Genomic DNA, 11,628 nt, shown 5'->3' on the forward strand with positions numbered 1-11,628 from the left:
AAAAAATCTATATATATATTTTAAAAAATCTTGTTTTAAAAATCATCTGCCTAACGATGATGTCACCAGTGAACGGGTTCCTGAACACAGCCCTCCTATGAGACACAGACTAAGTAGAACATTTTTTGTAGCATTTTATCATGAGGACCAATTATATGAAGATACGTTGAGAAGTGGTCCCTTAAGCTCTTAATCCAGAGCGACCGAGAAGAGAGAAGAGCAAATTTTGTGTTTAAAAAAAAGAAAGAAAGAAGAAAATATATCAGAAATGTTCAAAAATAGTACATGTTGTGAGTCCGAGGAGAAGGGGGGCAAGGAGAGCCAGTGAGGACAGAGTCTTCATTGGGCGTGAGTGACTACCTGAGGCCAGCGTAAGGGTCCGCTCCGCCCCGTTGGTTCCTGGGAACTTTCTTCCTGGTTTGAGGAAGAGGAGGGGGTTGTTCTTCGTCAACGGCGGCCGCCCGGGGTCCCAGGGGAACGTTTGCCGGCCGGGGTCCCAGGGGAGCGTTGGCGGGCCGGGGTCCCAGGGGAGCGTTGGCGGGCCGGGGTCCCAGGGGAGCGCCCTGATCGACGGAGCATGGGTCAGTGACCTGTGAAAACCCACACATAGTGTTGGTTTTAACACCCTGATCGCACAGGACGAAGTTCTCCGCCCTTTTTTTTTTTTTTTTAAGATATTTTTTTGCGGCTTACGCCTTTATTGATTTTTTAAGGGATAGAAAGTAGGCTGACAGGAAACGGGAGAGAGATGGGGGGATGACATGCGGTAAAGGCCGTGTCGGGTCCGGGAGTCGAACCCGCGGCACACCGCGACTGGATCACCAGTCCGGTGCCCAGACCGTTACGCTACGGCCTGGGCCGTTCTCCGCCCTTTCAATTAGTAACACCAGCGCAACAGTGGGACGTCATCGAAACTGTTCCCCCCTCCCTGTTTAGCCGAAGAGTCTTAATCTTAAAACGTTAATAACTCTTGATCTAAATCATTCCGTCCAATTCTAAGCAAAGATTATGTGTTAGACGGCCCACCGCGGTCCCGTCGCTAGTCTCGGTAGAATTAATCATACACGTCTAGCTGCTTCAACCACATAAATTAAGTTGTCAAATAATTGTAGTGGAGTAAAAGTACAATAGTTGCCTCTGAAATGTATAGTGGAGTAGAAGTAAAACTAAAATTACTGCAGAAAATTTGACATACTCAAGTAAATACCGTAAGCACAAATACCTCAAAACTGTACTGTACTGGTCCCTTTTTAATGGTATTAAACTGGATCGATAAAATAAACATTTTGACAGCTCTCGTTGCTATAGGCAACGCCTTGCTCTGAGCTCCCAGACATGTTTTGTGCATGCACGCAGCCATTCACTTCCTTGTTTACGGGCCAACAAAATCTTGCTATTTTCTCTCCATGGTTTTGATCAAAACGCTGATGTTCTGTCCTATAATTTCTGACCTACGTATAACCAAGCATCTCGTTTGGATTAGACTTAATAGCGCCCGGTTTTGGGGGGAAATTGAAGCTTTTCAGAGTAAATGCTGCCTCATCTGCTGGGCACTTCAGTGCCTTTATTTTGAAAGTTTTAATTAAAAGTAAATAGTTGCTTAGTTTCTTTCCACCACTGGTGAAAACCCACAGTGTGGTTTTAACACACATCCAATTGGATGACGGGAAACTAGATCTACTGAATGTGAACCACAGACAGGTTGTCCTGTTACTCATTTCATATACTGTCAGTCTCTCCTACAGTACACATTCTTACAGTCATTCATTCATTCATGCAGCACAGGTTGATTTGAAAAGTCTACTGAAAATGCCAAAAGAAGGTCAAAGAAGGTGACATGTTGACAGTTCCTACCTCTGCTGTGGGTAATCGTGAGCTAGCCCGGGCGCTGGACGGCTTGAGGACGCAGAGGTCACCTCCTGGAGGTCCGGGTAGTTTGGGGGCAGACGGATCACCTCCTCTGGGTTTGGGCAGTTTTGGGGCAGAGGGGTCACGACGACCCCTGGTCTTGGGCGGTTTTGGGGCAGAGGGGTCACCAGCGTGGGGTTTGGGCAGTTTGGGGACAGATGGGTCACCACCTCCTCTGCGGGGTTTGGGCAGTTTGGGGACAGATGGGTCACCACCTCCTCCGCGGGGTTTGGGCAGTTTGGGGACAGATGGGTCACCACCTCCTCCACGGGGTTTGGGCAGTTTGGGGGCATCGGGGTCGACGACACCCCCGGTACGCTCTGGCTCCTGGGCTGGTTTGGAGAGCTGCTGGCGGGGACCGGTGTGGCCGGCTGGCTGCTGATGGTGCTGGTGGTTCTGGGGGTGGTGGTGTTGTTGTTGTGGAGCGGACCAAGCCAAACGGAGCTCCTGCTCCTCTATAAGTGAGAAAAAACAAAGACAAAAGACCAATACTGCATCAAAAGTAATCAACAAACTATTCTATATTCTGGTCAAACATTGGCCAAATTGTCACATTGTGAAAATTGTCGATCTACAAGCCAAATAGCCAAGCTAGGGGGGGGGGGGTCAATCTGCCTGAAAAGGTTGAGAAGCACTGCTCTCTTAGCTGAGGTCACCTTATATAGAGGGTATGTGCATGCATAAAGTGAATGGCAAATCGAGTGACAAATCGAGTGGCAAAGTGAGGGGCAAAGTGAGTTTAATGTTGTTTAACGTCGTTTAATGTGGATGTATTGGACTTTTCCGTTTGGATGTATGAGCTGTCAATGCTAGAAAGTAATTTTTTGGCACTCAGTAGGCGTTCCCGCATAACTTCCTGGTTTGACGATGATGTCACACGCATACCCTCTATTGGCTCATCTCAGAAGCCCGTGTTTGCTTACCTATCAGCATCCTCCCCTTGCGGCGTCTGGCTCGGCTGCAGCAGCAGATGGTGATGAGCATGAGGGTTAGGAGCAGAGCTGTATAGGGACGAAGCAGCAGCACGTCAACAAACACATTCTCTGTGTGTAAATCACTCTGGCACTGGTTTGCATTGTCAAAGGACCTTCACATTTAATATGTAGGCTATTTGGCCACGGACCCCCACCTGAAAAGATGATGTGCCGCGTGGGCCCCCATACAAGATTTGAATCCAATTCAAAACTATCAAACATTTTCAGGATTCAAATTCAAAACTATCTAAAAAATAATTGAGGATTCCAATAAAAATAAATCTACCTATGTGCTATTTTGTGTGACCTACAATGACGTAGTAGGGCATTCATTATGAAAATAAATACAGAGATAAGAGGTTTTTGCAAACAATGTGACCTGAGTGAGTGTAGAAATAATAAGTGGCCCTCTGGAGTGACAATGGAAATATTGTGGCTCTCTGGAGTGAGTCTATAGAAATATATAGTGGCCCTCTGGAGTGAGTGTGGAAATATTGTGGATTTGGAGTGAGTGTGGAAATATATAGTGGCCCTCTGGAGTGAGTGTAGATATAGTGGCCCTCTGGAGTGAGTGTAGATATAGTGACCCTCTGGAGTGAGTGTGGCACTCTAGAGTGAGTGTAGAAATATAGTGGCTCTCTGGAGTGAGTGTAGATATAGTGGCCCTCTGGAGTGAGTGTGGCACTCTGGAGTGAGTGTAGAAATATAGTGGCCCTCTGGAGTGAGTGTAGAAATATAGTGGCCCTCTGGAGTGAGTGTAGAAATATAGTGGCCCTCTGGAGTGAGTGTAGATATAGTGGCCCTCTGGAGTGAGTGTGGCACTCTGGAGTGAGTGTAGAAATATAGTGGCTCTCTGGAGTGAGTGTAGATATAGTGGCCCTCTGGAGTGAGTGTGGCACTCTGGAGTGAGTGTAGAAATATAGTGGCTCTCTGGAGTGAGTGTGGCACTCTGGAGTGAGTGTAGAAATATAGTGGCTCTCTGGAGTGAGCATGAAAAAGGAGGATATTCAGATGATATCCTTATCCAGAACCAGGCCTGGACTGGCCAAAATAATTGCATAACTAAAGAAAGAAAGAAAGAAAGAAAAATAATAAAAGAAAGAAAAAGTAATGGTGAACCAATTGAAATCCCCCGCGACCCACCCGTGGTCGACTCGCAACCCAGTCTTTGGGAAACAGTTCCATGTCCTTGAACAACACGGGGAGTAAGATGGGTTTTATGAGGTAGATACAAACCTCCTCCAGACGCCAAGATGCCCACCATGGTCCAGAAGGGAAGGCCAAACAGATGATTGTGGTTGGGTTTTTGTTCTGTGACAGGGAGAGAGGGCATGCTTCCATTTCACTCTATGAACAACGTGCATTTGATTCTAACGCCACTGAAACGTAGTGGCTTTGAAGTGAGTCTTGGTTAAATCACCATTTAGGGTTATAATGCAAATAAGGTAACAGACAATGTAAAACAACACATTGGAGAATAACAGCTTCAATCACTATGAGGGTATTAAGGTGAATGTCTGGTGTAAAGTAACTAAGTACATTTAGTTAAGTACTGGTACTCCAACTTCCAATACTTTTACTTCTACTCCACATCTCAAATGCAAATATTGTACTACTTACTCCACTACAATTATTTGAAAACTTTAGTTACTAGTTACTTTGTAGATTTGGGTTATTGTTATAAAACATACATTTTAACCACTTAAGCCCTATATACATTTTAGCCATCTGAAAATAGCAGATCTACAAGCTCGTAGATCTCCTATTTTCAAAAGATTTTTATACAATAACAAAGAAACAAATGTATCAAAATATTGATTCCTTTGAAAACTTCTGAAATTGGACATTCTGCATAATGAGTACTTTTCCTTTTGGTACTTAAAGTACATTTTGACGCCAATACTTTGTAGGCTACTTTTAACTCAAGTAAAATTTTAATTCTGGACTTTTACTTGTAACACAGTAGTCTCTCGAGACCGACTGTTGACTCACGTCAACTAAAGGAAAAGGGGGGCGCTGTTTTTCCTTTATTTTTTGTTCTCAGATTGCTCGAGGCAGACTGTTGACTAGTGTCAACAAAGAGGGAGGTTTTCCCTTTGTTTTGCAGATTGCTTCCCAGTAACAGAGTATTTTTCTTATTTAAAAAATTGTCTTATTTGTTTTATAAATTAAAATGTATCCCATGATTTTGGAACCCATTTTTTTCACCCAGTGTCAATTATCTAATGTAATCCTGGGCTCTACACTTCCTCTGCCAACCTGGGGGGGGGGGGGGGGGGGGCAGCGGACTGACCTCATGCTTTCTTCTATGCATGAGCTCAGTCCAAGCTGCTTCTTTTTCACCTGACAGGAGAGAGTTCCCCCGGCCGAACGTAGCGCGTGGAAGGAACACGTTATTCCGACCAGTTCCTTTCCCCTCCATCAGGCGCCCCGGCTAAGGTATTTTAGAGACTAGGATTACTGCATGTTTTTTGTACAGTAACAGAGTAGTTCTATACATTGCATTATTAACATGTTTACTTAAGGAAGAAATGTGAGTTTACTATATGGTACTCACCTTTGTGGCATCTTGGTGATTCGGGATGGCTGGTCTCTGAGCCACCAGGTTTGGACACGGTGCAGGTGTAACTGCTCCCTGTGTCCAGTTGGTCCTCAGTTCTGGTCAGACTCATCTTGTTCTCATTAACCACGTCCTTCCCATTGTCGCTCCATTTAAAGGAAAGGCCCTGTGGCTGGAGTTTACAGTTACACACATACAGACAGTGGACTCATTATGATTGTGTATATAGATAGATGCTGTAGATCATTGACAGTGTTGCTTTTATGTTTCTCACCTGTGAAACATCGCAGGTCAAGGTGACAGTTTTATTTTCACAGGCAATCGTCACTGAAGGCTTTGGGATCTTTTCTGGTTAGAGTAGATTACAGTAGGCCTAGATTAGATTGCATTACAGACATTTTCACAATCTCACAGACAACTGTCACAGACAAATGTCTCCATCCCCCCCCCCTCTCTGTCAATACCCCTCACCCATTCCATGCTCTCCCCCCCCCCCCCCCCCCACCCCCCATCCTTCTTTTTCTCACTTTCTTTTTCTATGATGCAAGAAAGATGTATTTGGCGCTGCACTGTGGCGACATGGACTAGGGCTACGCTTGCATGCGGGCCCTTTGTCTAAGACAAATTTCTTCCTCGGGAGACTAATAAAGTATATCTCATCTCATCTCATCTCATCTTTACTATAAGTTAGTACAATCATGAATGGTAAATGGTGCATTTATAAAACGCCTTTCTCCATTACATCTGCCCATTCAAACTCACAGCTAGCGGGTCAGTGTCTTGCTCAAGGGCACTTTGACACAAAACCAGGACGCACACAACACGCATGCACGCACCCACGCACAGAGACAGATTCACAAACACAGACTCTGTGACGTACCAGTCACACATAGAATCCAACTTTGTCTAGAATTCTTCACCATCCCTCCAGCTTCAGACCAGATTTCTGCTGTGTAATTCCCTTTACTGCTTTTCTTTATGTCTGTCAGTTTTAAGGAGCCATCATCTTCAATATCCTCTGCCTTCCCACTGGTATAGCGCCCGTTCTTCCTACGGACTAGGAGTGTTTCCTCGTGTCTCCATCTCAGTTGCTGCTCTGTGGTGTACCCTTCATATCCCAGACGCAGTGTGAAGGATGATCCTTCTGGGACATCGTATTCACACTCCTTCTGACCTATCGGAGAGGAGGTGAGAGGAGAGTAGAGGCGAGAGGAGAGGGGAGAAAGTTGTCAGTATGATTGGCACAGTATGCTTATAGAACGTGTGTGTGTGTGTGTGTGTGTGTGTGTGTGTGTGTGTGTGTGTGTGTGTGTGTGTGTGTATGTGTGTGTGTGTGTGTGTGTGTGTGTGTGTGTGTGTGTGTGTGTGTGTGTGTGTGAGAGACATACTCTGTCGTGGTAACTTAAACTGAACACTAGGAAACAAACAGGAAATGATGCATTTAGACTGCAGCGTTATTCCAACTGAACACACATGGTCGGGGCTAACAAACACTGCAGTCTTCACTCACTAAGGTGTTTGAGATTACGCAGACACAACCAGTTATGACCTGTATGTTCTTGTTTGTACGTGTAAACAATTTAGAGCAGGATTTCACAAACTTGAAAACTGAATTACAATTGTTACTTTATTCATTTTTTAATGGTAGCGATTCAGGGCTGGAGCTATAGACTAAGCTCACAATGCATCGAAAGGCAATGTGTTGTGAGCTTGTAGATACAATGATTTAGAACATACTGTATATGGGCGGCCCACACCATCTCTTAATGCGGCCCGCAGGTTAATATCAGAGTACTGAAAACGTATTGATTTCAGCTGTTACAATCTCAAACATGCTTAATGACTAGTATTAAAATGTCCAATGTATTTGTATTTAGTTCATGAAATTATGCATTTGAAATTATATAAAAAGGATTCCAATTCAAAAATATCAAAAAGTCATTCAGTATTTCAATTCAAATATAGCGAAAATAGACAATCTACAAGCTCAAAAGCTTGTAGATTGTGAGCTATAGTAGATCGGCTATTTTACGACAGAAATATAAATGTGGCCCTCTGGAGTGAGTGTGGAAATATTGTGGCCATCGTCAAAGTTGCCCAATCCTGATTTAGAGTATTCTCATGTATTAATTACTGAACGACGTGAGGCCAATAATCGGTGACATGTTACAATTCTCACTTTGAAAAGAAAGATGTGCACAAGGCAACAAAACTGCCTGTTCCTGCAACGAGCAGGCCTCTCTAACGAAACAAAACGTATATGGCATGAGGTTAGTTTTCTACATCCTGTTAACGTCTTGACAGAGCCTATAGTTAAACCACAACAAAGAACAGGCTGCTAACATACAGCACCGCAACGCATGACAGTTGTTTTCCAATCCCAAAAAATGAGTAGTTTATTATACATTTTCTTTAATCGATTTAATTCCATGAAGTGCTTTAAGTCTTTCATTTATTTTGTACAAAAGGTTTTATTGCTAAAGTAATTATTGCTATAGACCAGTGGTGGAAAATGTACTCAAATGTTTTACTTAAGTAAAAGTATCAATATACCAGTACTGCAATATAGAAATACAGTTACAAGTAAAAGTCTAAACTTCATGTACTCGAGTAAAATTACAAAAGATTGGCATCAAAATGTACTTAAAGTACCAAAAGTAATCATTATGCAGAATGTGCCATTTAAAGTTTTCAAATGTAGGCCTATAAAAATCTCTTGAAAATAGCAGATCTACAAGCTGGCAAGTTACTGAAAAAATAAGTCAACTCACAAATTGTGTAGTGAATCAAGTGACAAGTGCCCTTTTGTAAACATATTTTTATGTACAGTATTTGATGTATTACCTTGTGTTGTTCTTGCTTACTGTAAGTCGCTCTGGATCATGTCCGCTAAATGCCTAAATTGTAATTGTAACCCTCTTCTCCACATTTTGCTATAGCTCACAATCAAACAATTCCATTTTTACTTTACTTTACTACTCTTATTACTCTGTAAAAATGCCACACTTGCATGATTGTATATGAAAGGCAATGTTCCAAAAGCAAAACCCACACACAAGCAAAACATGTTTGTTGCTATATGAGAGGAAAGCAAACATTTCAACATTTCTTCTGACAATTTCTCTCATTTGATGAAATTCCTACTAACCCCTCCACCAGACTCAGTCAGAAATATGAAATTAACTTTGACAGAAAATGAATCAACCAACTGATCATCCATATAGCTAATTATAATTAACAGCCATGCTTCTTCTTAACATCGTCTCAGGGATTGGAACCCTTTAATCAGGTGGTATTTGAAAAAACAAAAGTGAAACTGTAAATGCACGGATAATAAACGTATAATAAATGAACCACATGCGCTACATCAGGGTTTCTCAAAGTGGGTGCCATGACGCAAGGCCTGCAAGGGTGCCTCGGAATGCATTTGGAATTTATCAATATACTTGAGTTTAACCACTTACAACCTTACTTACTGGTAGTTCTTTTTCAGCCTGCAGTACACCAAGTATCTTAACGAAATATACATTTCACTGTAGCTATTTTTGGCGAATGTTCCACCCCAGAATAGAAATGCTAAGCCAGTGGTTCAACCTTTTTCATATCAAGGCCCATTATTTATTCAGCATTTGAGCCACGGACCACCATTTGATGACATTTAGCATCTCAGACCCAAAACAAAATAATATTTTGTCCACAATTCCATGCTGTATTGATGTTGGCATAGGAGAGATAACAGGCAAACGTTGATTAAAATAACAATTATTTTACATTATCTAATTATCTAAGTAAATTTAGTAATGCGGATGTTTAACAATAATGTAACTCTTGAGAGTGTAAAATGAAACCAAATGAACCCGGAAGGGTAGTTAGTTAAAGATCTAGAAGGGTCCATTTCGGTACCAACTTTCCATCATTTAGCTGGGGACCACCTAGAATACCCTCAAGGACCACTAGTGGTCCCCGGACCACTAGTTGAAAACCACTGGTTTAAGCGGTTAAACTCAGTACTGTATAACTGTTATTTTCAATCTGTCCTATAATAATAAAGGAACATTCTTTCCAGTTTTCCTCGTGACACATACTGTATGTTAGGGGGAAAGATTTACATATTTACGTACCGTTAATATGACATAAGGTGCTATAAGTAACATGTAATTGACCAGCTGAGACAGTGATGTTTGAGAACCACTGGCCGGCTCACATCTCTTTGTGAGCTTGTATGTAGATGGGCAATGTTTGCCATTTTTGATTGCTGTAGCGATCAAATTAACTGGCCTACAGACCAACAAACATGAACAGGGCGTGAGTGTCTGTATGTGGACATGATAAAACAGCAATTTAATAAACTAATTGACAAACTTAACAACATATAACAAAATGACATGAACAGAATGGGAGTGCAGTTATAGTAGCCTACCTGACATGATGAAACAGCAACACAGCAGAAGGAGTCGTCTTGTCGACACACACACCTTCATCCTCTCCGCCAGCTTCATCCTGTGCTACTGACAGATGACAATAGATGCACCGTGCTGCCTTATCCAGATCAGTGTGTGTGTGGGGGGGGACTTGTTTCACGAGGAAGTGAAACAAGTCCCGTGTAATAAACTATATGACTCTAGTCATCTCCACACATAACAAAGTGTGTTATACACACCACCTCTTCACTCTCTCTCACACACACACACACACACACACACACACACACACACACACACACACACACACACACACACACACACACACACACACACACACACACTGTGGAGTTATTCATACCATTTGATGCTTTTTGCTATATGTTGTATGCATGGAATTGCATGGCACCCTATGGAGCAGGGAGTTCCCCATTTTAGCTGGCCACCAACTGACCAACTGACCCCCTGGGTAGGTCAGGTCTGCCTCTCTGGGTGAAACGGCAAGAAATAACTGTTTTCTCTCTCTTTTCTTCAAAACAACCTATACTGAGTAGACATCCTAGTGATTGAGACCAAGCTTTAGATAGGCCTTGCAACTAAGAATTGAGCCGTGTGAACACACAATCTGACATCTAAATGGACTAACGGTATGTTCATTATTTCTGTAATAACAATGTATCATGGACCAGAGCTAGCTAGGGGTTCAGTGTGTGTGGTGCACTGGTGCATATTAGTAACTCGGTGGGACTCAAATTCTGACAGAGAACATCAACAATTTAAACACTATATATTGGACCATGAGATAACGGGCCCCTGGGCACGGACACGCAAAAATGTAAGATGGAATTCTAAGATTCTAAGATATAGGAAATATCAGAATGTGAAGTCGTTTTCAAGGAAATTATAGGCCTATAATTTGAAATGAAAGTGAATGTAATTTAGTGGTAGCTGTATGCGTGTCTGTCCCAGTTGATTCCGGCTTAAAACTCACTCGCGACTCACCACTTACCTATAGTATGCAGAATTATATTTAAGATAAAATACACAGACCACTACCATTATGATATCCTGGAAATTAGATTACCCGCATGCATAAACGCCTTATTACAATTATGTTGATGGTTTTGAGGGGCGCTAGCAGCTCCTATGCCCAGCTATGTGTGTTTGTGTGTACCACATATAGCGATGATTTGATTGGCTGAGCACGGAATGTGAGGATAAAAAGTGAGGACAGAAACGTGAGGACGCCAAAAGTGATTAGCCGGAATGTGATGACGTATGATAAGAGCGCCCCTCACTTCACACAAGTGTGATTTTTGACATTTACCATGGCCAGCTCACTGTCAGATGAGCTGCATTCTCTTGGCCACAATTGCCAATCCAAGAATACCTACAGTGTGTTCGCAGGTACTGAATGTGCCGATCTATAATTAAATTAAATATACATTTCCGTATCTATTCAGACTCTATGCAAAGATCGAATAGGATGGTTTGTTGTACTATGTTGTTTAAACATTAGAGTCTTCTTAGAACAGTAATATCTACTGCAGTATGATAATAGGTGTTCAGACTCCTCCTTTAAGGAGGTCGCAAGCTGACTGTAGGGTTATAGCTATACCTACATGTCCTGTTAAGACTGAGGCGTGGCTGGTTAAGACTGAGGTTTGGGTTAGTTTGGGATAGTGTTAGTAATCAGTCGTATTAACGGGAGGTCGGAACAATGACATATTACCCGACGACATGGCCAATCACAGCTGTGACATCC

General features: G+C 42.5%; 1 protein-coding gene and 1 long non-coding RNA gene across 3 annotated transcripts; both read right to left on the reverse strand.

Moving 5' to 3' along the window:
* Positions 1 to 346: 346 nt before the first annotated feature.
* On the reverse strand, positions 347 to 4,192 carry LOC310854367 (uncharacterized protein). 2 transcript variants are annotated; one of them, XM_083758967.1, is made up of 4 exons: positions 4,119 to 4,192; positions 2,832 to 2,909; positions 1,855 to 2,363; positions 347 to 563 (listed from the first exon to the last, which is right to left on the reverse strand). In XM_083758967.1, exons 1-4 carry the CDS (start codon positions 4,144 to 4,146, stop codon positions 357 to 359), a joined length of 822 nt encoding a protein of 273 aa, XP_083615093.1. In that variant the 5' UTR covers positions 4,147 to 4,192; the 3' UTR covers positions 347 to 356. The 2 variants fall into 2 exon arrangements, with proteins under 2 accessions (XP_083615093.1, XP_083615092.1); XM_083758966.1 differs by having other exon boundaries at positions 347 to 590.
* A 1,366-nt stretch (positions 4,193 to 5,558) lies between these two features.
* LOC310854147 lies at positions 5,559 to 6,571 on the reverse strand. Its single transcript, XR_014568870.1, has 3 exons — positions 6,323 to 6,571; positions 5,717 to 5,790; positions 5,559 to 5,614 (listed from the first exon to the last, which is right to left on the reverse strand). It is a non-coding gene; the product is annotated as an uncharacterized lncRNA (long non-coding RNA).
* Between the last annotated feature and the right edge of the window lie 5,057 nt (positions 6,572 to 11,628).

This window comes from Protomyctophum parallelum, assembly GCF_964188405.1.
Source record: "Protomyctophum parallelum genome assembly, chromosome: 23".
Taxonomy (NCBI): Eukaryota; Metazoa; Chordata; class Actinopteri; order Myctophiformes; family Myctophidae; genus Protomyctophum; species Protomyctophum parallelum.